At 37.0% G+C, this 16,703-nt stretch overlaps 1 protein-coding gene across 2 annotated transcripts in view; it reads right to left on the bottom strand.

Annotated features, from left to right (window-relative positions):
* Positions 1 to 16,703, bottom strand: part of MYOM1 (myomesin 1) — a 138,431-nt gene that overhangs the window by 89,906 nt on the left and 31,822 nt on the right. For both annotated transcript variants that reach the window (XM_054583405.1, XM_054583406.1), the window contains exons 4-8: positions 11,842 to 12,073; positions 11,246 to 11,403; positions 4,648 to 4,740; positions 3,173 to 3,261; positions 3,003 to 3,065 (exon numbers count right to left, since the gene is read on the bottom strand). In XM_054583405.1, coding sequence (XP_054439380.1) covers positions 3,003 to 3,065; positions 3,173 to 3,261; positions 4,648 to 4,740; positions 11,246 to 11,403; positions 11,842 to 12,073 — 635 coding nt within the window. The remainder of the gene's footprint in view (positions 1 to 3,002; positions 3,066 to 3,172; positions 3,262 to 4,647; positions 4,741 to 11,245; positions 11,404 to 11,841; positions 12,074 to 16,703) is intronic.

Below are 16,703 nucleotides of genomic sequence, written 5' to 3'. Positions count from 1 at the left end.
CTGCATCATAAACTCTCCCAGGTTTTATTTTTTTCTTTTCTCAAAGAAAAGGGCTTGAGAAAATAATGACTATTTATTGCGGGTTATTACAACACCAGGCATACTACATTTGACATGTTATCTAATCCTCGCAAAAATGTCATGGCATAGATATTAGTTTTTCCTTTCAGGTGGGGATGTAGAAATTCACAAATATATAGCTAATGACAAGGTTTCAAAGGTATCACATGTAAAATTCAAATTCAAATTCATACCTGCCCAACTCTAAAACTCAGGCACTTTCTCTTATGTTTCATCTCTTTCTCCCTAAGATTTCTTACTATTTATTTAAAAGAGCAAACCAATATTTATTGAGTTCAACTTGTGCCAAGTATTGTTCCAAATGTTTAATATCTATTAAACTCAAGCCTCATAAAAACCCTATCAGGTAGTTTCCATTGCTATCTCTATTTTATAGATGAGGAAACAGCAACATAGGAAGACTAACTGCTCACATGCACCACACAGAGCCAGGGTTTACACTGGCAGTATGTCTCCACAATTTGTGCTGTCAACCAGTACATGCTGTTGCCTTGAATTTTTGTGTTGTTAGGCAACCACTAACCAACTGGGGAATAACTTCTCTTTGAAGTATGTCTTATCTGCCCCACTTCTACATGATGATGTCCCACTGAAATCAAAAAGCAAAACAACTTAATCAGACTTTCCTCACTGGGAAGCAGGGCTGGTTCTGAAACTGCCTTAGGAAGCAAAGATAAGGGTTACAATAGGCCTGAGGTTTAGGATTTGGCAAACCTGTGAGCTAAATCTAGACTGCTTCCTGTTTACCATTAAGAATGCTTTTAATTTTTTTAACAGTTGCAAAATATCAAAAGAAGAAGAAGATTTTGTGACATATGAAGAGTGATAGGAAATTAAAATTTTGATGTTTATAAATAAAGTTTTATTGGAACACAACCATGCTCATTCATTTACCAGCTGTCTGTGGCTGCTTTTGTGCTACAATGGCAAAGTTGAGTAGTTGTGACAGAAACTGAATGGCCCACAATCCAGTCTTTTACAGAAAATATTTGCTGACCCCTGGCTTAGAATATGGTTTAAAATTAGAAAGACCAGGTTACAGGTCCCTACTCTGCCACTATATGTATTCTTCTCCCATGATTTAATCTCTCTAATTTGCTTCCTCATCTGCATGTCACAGATAAAAAGGTACTTCTTATTAGCTTTGGGAGAGCACTAAATGAATCAAGGCCTATAAAAAAAGTCTTAGTAGAGTGTCTGACACAACTAATCAATACATATTAATTCATGGAACAGAACCAAGAGCAGGGAACTTTATCTATGACACTTACCATCATATTCTGAGCACCTAAACCAGTACCTAGCACATAGCAGATGCTCTATAAATAATAATTGAATAAATTGATAAAAAGTCTTCTGTTTTCTATGTTGGCAACAATTGCACTGAATGCAGGGGCCAATCAGAGGAGGCTCAGAAAGGTTAAGACATTAGAGGAGTCAAGTTGTGCTGGGCTTTCAGACCCTGACTTGATGGAGAAGAGGGAAATGGGAGGAACATGGATGATGATGAAATGGTAGTGAGAATGAACAAGAGGCATTCAGAAAATTGTGTAATCATTAATAGGCTAGTCTTGGGGACATTGGGAGATAAGTCATAGTTTCAGGATCTCCATCCATTCTGTCTCAATATAAATCAAATCATAGGAGAAGGGCATGATTTGGAATGTGCTCCTCCCTCACTCCCACTCATCATCCCTTCCTGCCCATGGTATTGATGGCAATGATTATAACTGAAATATTAAAATTAGGAGTTATTTTTTAAAGTTGATAGAGTAGATCATCTACAGATATCAAACTAACCAGTTAAGTGAAAAGCTGACCCATGAGAAAGTATCTTCATCAGTCATTTTCAAAACTACCACTTTTTTAATGTTTGGAAATTAGGAAGTTAGGGTTTGTCTACCTTTTTCAGTCTGATTGTTGAAAGCATCTAATTATTCAAACTAGCATAAGGATTTTATTTTTATTGCCTCCCATGAAAAGAAGTTTTGATGCAGATGAAATAACTAAAGTTCACAAATAAACAAATTACCACTAATTGGAATATTTTAATAGCTTGTTATTTAACCACATGACTTCAATTTAAATTGCATTTCATAAATTCATGTATTTATTTTTTCACTCATTATTGAATAGCTATTCGGTGTCAGGTGCTGGGGTTTAAAGATAAAAGGTTCAGCCTTGCCTTCAAGTGGCTCACGGGCCACTGGGAGAGAAAAACTGTAACAGTTAACAGTGTAACCGAGGTTCTTACCGACGTGCTGTGGATTCACCAGGGACACCCAACTCTGAATGGGTGAGGGCAGGGGCAGCAGTAGGGGGTCCAGGTGTTTTTCTCAAGGAGATGATGCTGACCTGGATATTTAAGGACGAGGAAAGCTGCTCTGTTATGGTCCTGACTCGTGTGTGTGTGTGTGTGTGTGTGTGTGTGTGTAAATCACTGCCCAGGGTTGTGCAATGATTCTTCTCATTTAATTCAGAAAGTCATAAAAGTATTTGAGTTTTTTAACCCATCACATCTCGGCTTTTATAAAACCTGAACAAAGCAATTATATTCAGAAAGAGAATAGTAACCAAAGAACCTAAAAATATAAAACTAACCATAGATAGCTATTTTATATATATTTTATACTAGCATATATTATAGTATATACTATGCATTTATTTCAGCATTATAGAATAGCTCATTATGCTGTATTTTATTTTATTATATTATTTTTTATTTTTCCCATTTTTTCAAAGTCAGGTTTACTAAAGCATTATTACATACAGTAAATTTCACCCTTTCCAGTGTACAATTCCATGAGTTTTTAAAAATTTTTCCATTATAGTTGACAATAGCATATTAGTTTCAGGTGCACAGAATATTATGCTGTATTTTAAATGGAGACAGCATTTAGCAAATATATTTTTAAACTTACTGCTAAGGGGCAGGGTAGAAAACCCAGCATGGAAGCGAGTCTCATCAAACTCTCCCTTATATCCTAGAAAAGAAAGCAGAAATACATGTGAACTGCTTCTTGACTTATTTTTAGCAATGAGAGTAATTATAAAAAGTATATTATGAATAAAGCAAGTCCAGCAAACCTACTCTTTACCACAACTGAGGCATATGCTGAAAGCTCTCCTTTAGCATTCATTGCTGAGGCCCGGTACTGAGCTGTGTCTTCAAAATCACATCTAAAAGAACAAATAGAAATGAGTGGCCATCACAGTGATACTCCTCATAATTACTAGCTCTTCCTTCAAGGACCTCTTTCCTGCCATGACACACTGCAAATCAGTGGCTAACATGTGATTCTAAGGAACTCTTGATGAAGCTACTCTCTTTGATCTGGCTCCCTGTGGGATTTCATGCAGTTCAAGAGATTTACCGCAGATTCAAGCCAGCAGTGAGAATGGGAGAAGACCTATAGTTCATTGTGACCCTAGCCTGGGTTCATTTATAATGTCCAAGAAACATCAGCAAAATGCTAAGCATGCACATTACAGTGTGAACAGTATTGTAATAAACTGGGGGGACACCCTCCCTGTTGGCCTCCCTCAGGGTGAGTTCCATCTGGGGGAGACAGGGCAACAGACAGGGAAAGAAACAGCCTCTCCTAGTAGACTTCCACAGCCTCCCTGAGCCATAAGCCAGATCCAGGGGGGTCTAATGTGTTGTTCTGTATTCTAGCCTCAAAGTACAAACAAGTTATTTATCACTTAATTTTACTAAGGTTCAGGGTACACCTGGAGCTTTGGCCCACAGCACAACACAAGAACTGTCATTTGGAAGTTCTTCTGAGTTATAATATAGAAATTAGGATGTCTTTAATAATGGAGTTAAGGAGATCATGATCTCACAGAGAGACAAACAGGCTAAGATTACAAAGCAGGTTGTTTTGTGTCTTATCACTACCCATGTCTGTGTTATTCCTTATCCCTCTAAGTTTAGTTTCACTTGTATAAACTTATTTCTTGTTGAAAGTTTACAGACATCAATAGAGGCTTCTTCTTTCAAATTTTGCTTTAAAAACATCCCAATGTCCACCCGGCCTCCATCTATAGGTTGATAGTGTGGGTGCATCGTTTTCCACTGTTTCTGGTGAGCTGAAAGAGAAAGCAATTTCTCCTAGTCCAGCTTACTTTCATTGTCACCCAAACCAACTGCCATGGACTTCACTGATTAAAGGCAAAAGAATGTGATGATGATGATGTTGGTTGGGAACTCTGAGAAGATAATTGAATATAAATGTCTATTTATGTAACTTATGTTCTTAATGATGTCTAAGAAAAACTTGCCTGTATATAAAAATATAAATAAAAAGATACAAATTATTTTTTCCTCAATATCTTTGACTGAATTCAAACATAAGATCATTTTAGTAGGTAAAGTGGGCTTGACAAGAATGAGTCATGTCTGTCACTCTCAGTGGGCACCTGGAGGAGCAATGCATGTGCATGTCCCCCATTGTGACTGTGCTTCACTGGGAACAAAGAAGGAGGGCAGCTATTAAATGGAGCAGTGAGGTGCCTCCCTAAGTGATATGAAGGCAACACACACAGACCCTGATGTCCTCTTACTTGTTAATCTCCAGCGTGTGCATTCCATATCGACTTTCTATAATATACTTTTCAGGGTTTGCATGGACATTTATTGGCACCTGGTTTTTATACCTATGAGACGATGGAAACAAGAGGAATTAAGTCAAAGTGTAAACAGCTTCATGATTAAAAGTGCACACACATACAATTGTTCTTGAAGGGACCCCTGTAAACACGGCACTGATGTCGGCAGCAAGATCTGTTCAGTAAACGCAAATCTATGGTAGACTAAATAAAATGCACGGTAATACAACAAAACTTATCACTGTATTTACTTTCCTGTCACTCATCATAAAAATTACATTTAAAAAGCTGACCATTCATAACAGTGCGTTCGAATCCTGCATATACAATGTTAATGGAGGAGGCAGACACCAAAGAGTACGCAGTGCAATGATTGTGTTTACGTAAGTACAAAACCAGAAAAAAACAATTCATGCTGGAAGAAGTCAGGAAAGTGATTTCCTCCAGGGTAGAGGGGTAGAGGAGTGGGTGGCAGAACATGAAGGAGGCATCTTGGGTAGTGGTAATGGTTGGTTTCTTTTTTTCTTAACAGTTGGTTTCTTGTTTTGGGTGCTGGTTACACGGGTGTGTGCAGCCTACAGAAATTCATCAAAGGTCTACCTTCATTTATAATATGCACTTTTTGTGTGCATATTATAGTTCAATAAAAGATCTAAAGGAAAACTTGATCATTGTTGACACAACAGAGAAGAAGTTTTTGTGCTGAGCATTTTATTGTTCACTGTCTATGTAGGATGAAAGCAAAACATTCTTCCTACTAACATTCTTGCATGTTGTTAAAAAACAATATGATTGTATTGGAAGCTCATTATATTTAAATGTTTTATTCTGTCATAAGCAAGCATTGTTCTTGGCTTGAAAGAACTTAAAATATATTAATCATGAAAAAAACTTCTGACAAATAAAAGCTGAAAAATTGATTCCCTTTTTCTGGCTGTCCTATCCCAAGTTAAACCTCTCAGGCCTCAGAGAGTGAGGCTACATGGAGGGGACCTTCCTGAGACACTTTCTCCCAAGCCCAGAAGTGGCACCTTGATTTTTTACCACATCCTCATGGTCTCAGTAGCCAGTGGCTGTGGTGACAAACCAGGCTCTCCTCCTTAAGCCATTTTCTGCCCAAAAGAGGAGCTGGATTTTACTTGTTTTCCCTTCAGACACCTCACTTTACATGCACAGATAACATAAATAACATTACTAACCACAACTGACACAGAGCATTTACTATGAGCCAGGCAAGGTAGTAAGTGCTTTATGAATAGATCAGTAAATTCAAACCTCACAACAAGCACATGAGGCAGAACTATTTTTAACATCATTTTCCAGATGAAGAAACCAAGTCTTGAAGAGGAAAAGTAACATGTCCCAGTTCACACAGCTAGGAATAGCAGAGCTGGGATTTGAACCCAGGCAGTCTGGCTCTTGACATGTGATACTTCCATTTTCCATTTGTTCTCTATTTAGCTACATTTTATTTCTTCAGACTTCTGGATATGGTTACAAGGAGATTTGGGATCAGGGAAAGTGGTGGAAAGGGAGAGAAGGAAATAAAATAACCTTCAATCAGTTTCTCTCTCCACTTTGTACACTCACACACACACATGTGCACACAGGCTCTATGTTGCTAAAACACATATCAATTTTCTATACTTTTTGAAATGTATCATTCTCCTCCATTTAGCAAGATCCAAACTGCTCCTTCAAGGTTCACATCAAATGCCACTTCTTCAATAAACTTTTCCCTAAAAAACCCACACAATATTAATTTTTCCTCTCTCTCTGCATCAGTGTTACTTGGATCAAACTGCAAGATACAACACTTATTAAATTATAGCTGAACATGCATCACTTCTACTAAGCTACCTTAATGATGGGGATTATGTCTGATCCATATTTCTATTCCCAGAGTCAAGGAAATATGAGTCGGAAGCACATATTAGGCACTCATTGTTTATTAAATCGGATTGAATGGAATTATTGTAGTAATGCAATAAATTAATTATAGCTTCCTAATTTTTGGTCAAAGGAACAGAGTTCTGACAAACAAATTTCATGATATGGATAGCTTAAAATAAGTGCATATGAAAACAGTAAGTTGAGGCTCTCTATGTCTCAGTTCTCTCAGGTCTAAAATGAGAGAGCTGGACTGGCTTAAGAATTGCAGTTGTATGGATTCAGATAGGTACTAGATTCATTGGGGTGATTGCTTTTAAGCTGTATAAATGTCTAATCATTGGGTTGTACACCTGAAACTTATTTACTATTCTATGTGAACTGTAATGGAAAAGTAAAACCTTTTTTTTTAAGTGAAATAAAAAAAAAGAATTGCAGTTGTGTGGCAGTCATAGCAGTATAATCAACCTAACATCACAGCGCTCTGTGAGCCACTTCCTGCCAGCCCGGAAGCAGCCCCAGCCAGCTGCCTCACCAGAGGCCCCAGCCAGGCAGGACTATCTGCTCAGGGATGGCCTGGAAAGAGAAATCTGTGGCCGCTTCCAATTTCCAGCATTCCTCATTTTGATGAATGACAGGGTAGGATCTGTTCATCAACATGTTCTTCTGATTGAATTGGTTTATGAAATTTCACACTTGACTCGGAAGCTCCCTCTTGCTCAGCTTTTTCATGTGCTGGGGTGTTTTTAGTAGTTCTTTTTAGCATAATATGAGGAATATGGCACCAAAGCCTGTGGCATATGCCAGTTGACCCAAAACTGAGTGACACTCGATTTGGCTTCTGACTAAAGAAGTTGTTTGTATCTCCATAAAGTTTGAGTTAAAACAGTATTTTGCAGCTCCCAGGGTTGCTTCGCCTTCCTTGCTCTTCAGTACTACCTGACTTAGCTCCTTAATTACTTTTCTAATGTGACTACTTGGCCCATGAAATAGGTTTCTCACACAGACACACACACACACACACACACACACACACACACACACACACACACACACTCAACCCCCCCCAACTTTGAGGATCTTCTGGTCTTTCCTCTGGTACTCCAGATGTTAGTGTAAGAATCACCTATTTTAAAGCAGCAGACAAGGAGTAAGTTAAGAAGCAATTCAATTCTATTCTCCAAGGACTTCACCAAGGCATTCAGGTTCAGGGTTCCTTGAGTTTGGCTATCTTCAGCATTAAGTCAGGAGAGGAAGGAAGGGTGTGTGGCCTGCTCTGTGTATGCTTCACAGCCTGTTATTTCTGGAAAGTGAAATTCCAAACTGGACAGTCATCAGCTAATTTTGGAAAGCAATCTGCACCCTGGGATTATCTGGCAAGAAGTTTCTGAAATTCTTGTGAATATTCAGATGTACACTATTTTCCTTATCATTTTCCTGTAGAGGCTACAAACAGTTAACGAGCTTCCATTTACTATAAGTATTTACATACTAATACTCTTTATGTGTGCAGCAGACACTCAATTCTGTTAAACAAATGTCTGTTTTGCTATTGGGTTGACTTTGGTAATGAGGGTAACAGTGAAGGCTCTCTGGTGGTGTAAAGCATGGTCAAGTAAAAAGGCTTCATTCTGTTTTTTTTTCCTATCAGCAAATAATGCATGCCAAAATGACATTTATCATGTTTAATCTTTCCACAAAGGTGACTACTGCTTAGACTCCAATTTTATGTTTTGAATAAGTAGTTATTACCCATTTTAAAAGTCAACTAGTCAGGAGAAATCAATCCCATTTGGTTAGATTTTAGAATTACATAAATAAGAAATCTAAACCAAACCCCAGACCTTTATGTTAGGAAGTACTTAAAACTTACAAATAGTTGTTAACTATTTTAAATGTAGGTTGTTTTCCTAAGATAATACAGTAGAAACTGCAAAATTTAAATTCTACATTGTGAATAATTATACTCTTATGAACCAATTCAGTATGTAATTCTTTAATGAAATTTATAAATTCTTATAATTTGCAAAAATAGAAAAAGGTTTTTCCAAATCTCCATTCTTCCTAAGATATATTTTTCATATTATTTCATCCCCAGAGTTTAAGTTATTATCATGCCAATGACAATTTCTTTAAGTGTCTATTTTCAGATGACTTTACGGGCAATGTGAAGAATTCCAAACATATATTTTAAGCATCTCTCTTGAAGATCTGGCCCAGTTCCATATATAGATTTAAAAAATTGCTGTTGAGTGTGTGAATGAATGAATGCTGCTCACTAATACCAACATATGCTCCCATGAGTTTGTGTGAAACTCCCCACAGAACACATATTTTCATTGATAAAATTGATCTAGACTTTGGGTTGGAAATCCAATGAAATCTGGCTCTTACAACTCAATTCTCTCCTTTTAAGGAGAACTTTCCTCTTTTCCCATATTTCATATAATTTTTTCAAAATGACTAGGCAATACATTTGTATGGTCAAGAACCAGAAAGTATAAGGTTGCACAGGGAACAGTCCTCTTCCTCATACTCTCCTGCCTTCTACCCAGCTCTTCCCCAGAGTTAACTGTTCTCCTTAGATTCTTACATCTTCTTCCTGAGCTCCTTTATGCAAATAAAATAAATACAGTCCTCCTTCAGTATCCTCAGTGGATGGTTTCCAGGATCCCTGAAGATACTAAAATCCACAGATGCTCAAATCCCTTATATAAAATGGCATAGTATTTGCATGTAACCTACATTTGCACCTAGGCTACAACAAGGTATGCCCTCACAAAACTTCATTTTCATGGATTCAACATAGCGCTTAGCATGTGACATATTCAAATGTTGCTTTTTGAAACTTTCTCGGATCTTTTTTCCACAAATATTTTCAATCTGTAGTTGATTGAATCTGTGGATGTGAAATCTATGAGTGTGGAGTTTCCTGACTATACAAACATAAATTTTTTCCCCTCCTCTTTAAACCAATATATAGCTTTTTATACAAGCTATTATATAAAGATAGCTTATTAAGGAAAACAACTTTGGTATTTTTACTACATATATTCTTTTCTTTCTATGTTGACAAAGCCCTCCTTCAGGGTGGCCAGCTTCACTGAAATGGTGCAGCAGCATCTTCTGCAACTAACTTTTCTACTGCACCCAAGGCCTAAACAGGCTTCCTTTTGTTTTCAAAGTGGATTGGGAACAGGACAGTGCACCTCAGGATCTCTACACCTGGCCATGGTGAGTGACGTGTGCTCCTGTCATTTAGAAATCTCCAGGTAACCTCTAGATTCCGTTTACATGGGCTTGGTGAGTATGAGGGACAACCAAAGAGCAGCTGCTGCGTGTTCACATCATTTGTTGGCCCTCAAGGATTTCCATGATATGAGGGTGCCTAGAGGAAACTTGGAATTAAACTCTCTTTGGAAAGGGTTCTAAGGGAGCCAGGCCCAAGGAACACATGCCCATGAAAGATGTGGCTAAGGACCTAACTGCTACAAGTAGAGGCAGCATGACTGCATGAAGCATTATCACAAACTTATTTCCATAATTTACCCTCTTCTATTCAGGAAAGTCATTCTTTCTTTCATATTTGTCTTCAGTATTAGACCCACAAAGCTGCAGTTTGGGACCCAAAAGAGCATAAATGCCAGCAAAATAATCACAAAGTGGCTTGGTTCCATATTAAAACTATATTAATATTATCAGAGGCAGGTTGATATCATAGGTGACTTTTTAAAGACTCACTATCTGCTCCTTAAGAACAACCTTAGACAGGGTCTGTCTTGTCAGCTATCTCCATTCATGCTAGTCAGGTGTCTGACCAACGTTCGAGATGAAGGGTAAGAAAGGAAAGGAGGCAGGGGCTCAGCAGGTGACAGTGCTGCCCAGTGTAGTGTTTATATGACAACATAGAGTACATTTGCCACTGCCCCTGAGGATAAGAAAACAGCATGCAAAATACTCATGTCAGAGAATAAAGTGGAAAACATCTTTATGAGTTGCCTCAATCATTTTCATACTTTTCTTTGTGGCAGACATTTATGACATAAAACAGGAAAATTCTGAACATAGGGATCAAAAAATCATTGACAATTGCAATAGGATATACAATGGAAGGAGAAAAGGTATGCTTATTCTTAAAGAAAACTCCTTCTGCCCCATATTCAGTGATATTTTTCATAAAAATCCCCACTTTTTTTTTTTTAGCTTTAGAAAACACAATGAGACCTGAGCTCATGTAAGGAGTAGAGACCAAAGTTGGAGCCCTTTGGGCTTTAATTATTTTTTAAATGGCAGTATTGCTTCGTCTCACAAAATGATACCAATATTTAATGAGAACAAATTTTTATGGTCCATAGCAGTTATAAATATATATATTTCTTCATATGTAAATGTGTTGATGAAATTTTAATCCTGGATATAAGATAAAGACCCATCTGTATAATACGATTATAAAATATCATAATGGATTATAATATATGCAAGACTGTTCTTCCTATACATAAAATATTAATCCCAGTATCTTTTCTTCACTATTTAAAAAAATAGATACAAATTTGTAAAAGTTTTCATTGAATCCTGCCTATTTATAAGGCTGAATATTCTCTTTACAGGTAAAATTAACTTTGTTTAATTGATTCTATTAGTTTTCATAAAGATAACATACCATGTGACACGAGGTTCTGGCCAGCCAGATACTGAGCAGTATAATTTTACATTTTCTTTCTCCCAAACGGTGTGGGAACGAAGTTTGATGACAAACTCGGGAGCATGGAGAAGATGATCTTCATTCAACTTTCTATGAAATGCCTCAGTTTCTTCCAACTGAAAAAAATCAAAGTGTTATAAAATCCAAGTAACTTGCACTACTAAAATAACAAGGAGAAACCAAAATTATATTTTTTCCATCTGGAACCTGACTATAGTATTGAAATCAAATGCATACTCCTTACTACTTTTCAAACAAATATACCATTTAATTTTTAACATTTTAAGACTGAAGGACATATTGTATTTCTCTAAGGTGGACTTCTTAAGGTTATTTAGAACATTAATTTCTATAGAACTTAAAATTTCTTGGAATTTAAAACAATTAAGTTTGTCTTTCTCTGACCTATTTATTTTGATGTCTTCCTGTTTGTTTCTCCACAAAATCATGTGTCTTCATTTGAAACAAATCAGTCTACACACACGCACACACACATACACACACATCGCATGCATTTCTCCTTTTGTAAGTTATATTAAATTGTCTTTTCTTACTGTTTTTCTTAGTGACAGGTGCTCTGCCTTTTCTCGAATTGCAACTTTCCTTGACTTCTTCTCAAAAACTTCCTCCTGGTGAAGAGTGGAAGTAGACTGTTTTGATACCGTGGACCGTTTGGATGTTGTGAGTCCCTCTTCACTAGCAAGAAGATTCCTCTGGGCTATATAAGCAGCAGCTTCTTTAATTCTTTCTTCTTCTGTGTCTTCAATTCCACTGACATGTACTTGACTAGAATATAATAACGGCAAAATACAGATACTGTGAATGGCAGTGATAAGATTGCCTGATTTTACTAAGTTCAAAGTACCAGACCTCAAACATTGTGCACCATGACCAAAGAAAACTTGAAAAATCAGAAAATAATCCTACACATATGAAGTGACCTTCACCTTAACAAATAATGATAACAACCATAATAATGCCTATGATGGCCCTGGAGCTTTGCCAAGTGTTTTTTTATGTGGTATCTCATTTTACTGCCACAACAACTTTATGAAGTAGACTTTTTCATTTCAATTTTAGATATATGATAACAAGGCTTAGAGAAGTTAGATAACTTGACCACGGTCATTTCCTTGGTTTCCTTAGTGTGTATAAATGTGATTGAGTCTACAAGAAAAGAGTAAGTTATGACTTCCTTCTGGAAAACACAATGCTGCAAAAATGAGGTGCAGTTTGTGTGCCTGTGATTCTGATACATGACTATATGTTCAATATGGATTCTACAACTCAGCTGATGTAATGCTGTTATGTCAGAAAAGTTGTTGTATGTATAAATAATTTACATATGATCCTTATGCCTACTGGGTTTCTTTATTTTTTTGTGTGTATTTTATTGATTATGCTATTCAGTTGTCTCATTCTTTTTTTTCTCCTGTTTATCTTCCTCTACCTAGTACTCCCATTCCTTCAAGCATTCCCCCCCGCCACCCCTTACTTCATGTCCAGGGTCATAAATATAAGTTCTTTGGTTTCTCCATTTCCTATACTATAACTTACCACTGTCTACTTTGTGCCTTCCAATTATGCTTCTTATTCCCTGTACCTTTTCCCCCGAGTCTCCCCCTTACTCCCTTCCACTGATATCCCTCATGTGATCTCCATTTCTCTGATTCTGTTCCTGTTCTAGTTGGTTGCTTACTTTGTTTTTGTTTTTAGGTTCAGTTGTTGATGGTTGTAAGTTTGTTGTCATTTTACTGTTCATAGTTTTGATCTTCTTTTTCTTAGATAAGTCCCTTTAACATTTCATATAATAAGGGCTTGGTGATGGTGAACTCCTTTAACTTGACCTTATCTGGAAAGCACTTTATCTGCCCTTCCATTCTAAATGAGAGCTTTGCTGGATAGAGTAATCTTGGATGTAGGTCTTTGCCTTTCATGATTTTGAATACTTCTTTCCAGCCCCTTCTTGCCTGCAAGGTTTCTTTAGAGAAATCAATTTATAGTCTTATGGGAACTCCTTTCTTGGTGACTCTCTTCTTTTCTCTTGCTGCTTTTAAGATTCTCTCCCTATATTTAAGCATGTGTAATTTAATTATGATATGGCTTGGTGTGTGTCTCCTTGGGAAAACTTCTTTGGGACTCTCTGAGCTTCCTGGACTTGCATATGTATTTCCTTTGCAGATTGGGGAAGTTTTCCTTCGTTATTTTTCCAAATAAGTTTTCAAATTCTTGCTCTTCCTCTTCCGCTTCTGGCACCCCTATGATTCAGATGTTGGATAGTTTAAAGTTGTCCCAGAGGTTCCTAAGCTTCTCCTCATTATTTTTTTAATTCTTGTTTCTTCATTCTGTTCCAGACAAATGTTTATTTCTTCCTTCTGTTCCAAATCATTGATCTGAGTCCTGGTTTCCTTCCCTTCACTGTTGGTTCCCTGTATATTTTCCTTTATTTCACTTTGCATAGCCTTACTTTTTCCTCTATTTTGCGACCATACTCAGCCATTTCTGTGGGCATCCTGATTACCCATGTTTTGAACTCTGCATCTGATAGGTTTTCTATCTCCCGTTGCTTAGTTGTTTTTCTGGAATTTTGATCTGTTCTTTCATTTGGGCCATATTTCTTTGTTTCTGCATACCTCTTATGCTGTAAGGGGCAGAGCCTGAGGTATTCACCAGGGCAGGGAGACCCACTTTGCTGCGTTGTAATGCTGTATGTGGGGGAGGGATCAGAGAGGGAACAATCCTGTTTGCTCAGCTCTTGCCCCACTTTCAAGAGACTGGCAATCTCTCCTGCCACCACTGCCCCCATGGGTTATTATACCCAGAGGTTCTGAGGCTTTATTTTGCCCAAGCTGGTACTCTGGGTTCCATGGGCTGTCTTGCTCTCTAGTTGTTCCTCCCAGTTTATCTGCATGCAAATATGGGATGGCCCGGTCTGCCAACCACTGCCTTGCTGCATGTCCTCTCTACCCCAGCTGCCTATTTCTGCCCCTCCTACAAGTGTGAATGAATGTTTCTTTTTTAGCTCCTTGTTGTCTCACTTCCATACAGTTTGATTTTCTGGCAGTTCTGGCTGTTTTTAAATTGGTTGTTTCCTTCTTTTGGTTGTGCAAGGAGGCGAATTTTATCTACTTATGCCCCCATCTTGGCCAGAACATCTTTCTGAGATAATAAAGGTTAACTGTGCATATAAGTGTGTGTATGCATACATGTTTGTGTACATATTTAATATGATGATCTTTATTTGTGCTGGCACATAGCTCTGATGAGATGATCAAACTTGCAATTGAAGTGATGATATTTATACAAGTGACTTGTTTTTATTTATAATTGATGATAATGGCAAGTGAGTGGCAACAGCCAAAAGTGCTAATGCAGTAGTTTATTATAGAATTGTGCTGTGATTTATTAATGCTGTCAAAAGTATTTGGATTATTTTTAACCTCCTTCAATACCTTTGTTGTCAAGCACATTAGATATTTCACTGAGGATGTAAAATAATTAGATCGAAGATTCTCTTGAAATTGAGTTTCCCTAGACCTCTCAAGGCAGAATTATACAACTACTTTTCTTATAAAAGTAATTACCTCCATATATATGGAAACACTGCCATTGTGTCCACAAGTTCCTGGCACCTGAATCTGTGCAATTTGCTGAGGAACAAGATTCAACATTTGCACAACTTTGGAACTTCTTATAAAATATTACTAAAACATATGGTAGACAAGACTAGTCTACTTTGTTTCTTACTAAACTTAGTAAGTTTCAATTTCATTTTTCATGTATTTACCTCTCCAAATATTAATGCAAAAGTCTCTACTAAGGAATTCAGTAATATAGCCACTATAATTTATGGGGAGAAAAAGGAAAATGGAAGATTTTTAGCTTAGTGTTCTGATATAATTACCTGTAATTTCTTTTTTTAAATGAGATTGGAAATGAATGAAGAAGTGAATACAAAACAAACCATAAAGAGAGTGCTTATAATTCTCTATAGAGGTTAAAATACAATAGAAAGATTTGAAATAAACTTTTTCCTATGATTTAACATATATAATAATTGAATATAATTGATTATATTCAATACTAGAATTGCTCTGAGCTGCGACAACTCTATGTAAGAGAACACTAAGTTTAAGCTCACATTACCTCTAACAGTGGACATGTTGAGATGGCTGTAGAGGGTAGAATGGAGTCAGTTTCCTTGTCTTTTCCATTCAGAGGTAAGCTTAATCTCGAAAAAGTTCTATTCCACATGAGAACTCAAGTATACTTAAAAAAATATTTTTGACCCAGAACATCAGGGAAATTCACTTTTAATTAATATAAATGTAGGTGTGTATAACTCTGCTATAATCTGGGTACAAGAATATGATGCTAATGTGCTGACAAAAATATGCAACTATCAATTTAGAATGAATTTTTTAAATTATTTTTTAAACATTTTACTTACTTATTTTTAGGGAATGGAAGGAGGAAGAGAGGGAGAAAGCATCAATGTATCAATTGGTTGCCTCTCCCACACCCCCAACTGGGGACCTGGCCCCCCAACCCAGGTGTATCCCTGACAGGGAATTGAACCGGTGACCTTTCATCTGCAGACTAGCACTCAAACCACTGAGCCACATGAACCAAAGCCAATTTAAAATGAATTTAAAACCTACCCAATACTCTACCCCTACTGTCTCAATTCAAAACCTGTTGCTGACACAGTAAACTCAAAGTATTTCAGAGCAAGAAGTGAAATTTTCTTTTTTTAAATTATATTTTATTATTATGCTATTACAGTTGTCCTGATTTCTGCCACTTTTCCCCCTCCAACCAGCACCCCAAACTCCCTCAGGCAATCCCCCCATCACTGTTCATGACCATGGCTCATGTATATAAGTTCTTTGGCTACTCCATTTCCTATACTGTACTTTACATCCCATGGCTATTCTGAAACTACCTATTTGTACTCTTAAACTCCTCACCTCTTCACCCATTCCCCCATACCCCCTTCCCATCTGGCAACCATCAAAAACACTCTCTGTGTCCATGATTCTGTCTCTGTTCTTCTTGTTTTCTTAGTTTATTTTTTAGATTCAATTGTTGATAGATTTGTTGTGCGTGTGTGTGTGTATGTGTGTTTTGCCATTTTATTGTTCAGAGTTTTGATCTCCTTTTTCTTAAATAAGTCCCTTTAACATTTCATATAATACTGGCATGATGGTGATGAACCCCCTTAACTTTTTCTTGCCTGGAAAGCTCTTTATCTGTCTTTGTTGTCTAAATGATACCTTTGCTGGGTAGAGTAATCTTGGTTGTAGGTACTTGCTTTTCATCACTTTGAATATTTCTTGCCAATCCCTTCTATCTTGCAAAGTTTTTTTGTTTTTTTGTTTTTTTGATAAATCAGCTGAGAGTCTTATGGGAATTC

This window comes from Pteronotus mesoamericanus, unplaced genomic scaffold, assembly GCF_021234165.1.
Source record: "Pteronotus mesoamericanus isolate MK-2021 breed Mesoamerican mustached bat unplaced genomic scaffold, CSHL_Meso_final contig_74, whole genome shotgun sequence".
In the NCBI taxonomy this organism is placed as follows: Eukaryota; Metazoa; Chordata; class Mammalia; order Chiroptera; family Mormoopidae; genus Pteronotus; species Pteronotus mesoamericanus.
Note: the sequence above shows the minus strand (reverse complement) of the source record. Positions and strands in the feature narration are given on the sequence as shown.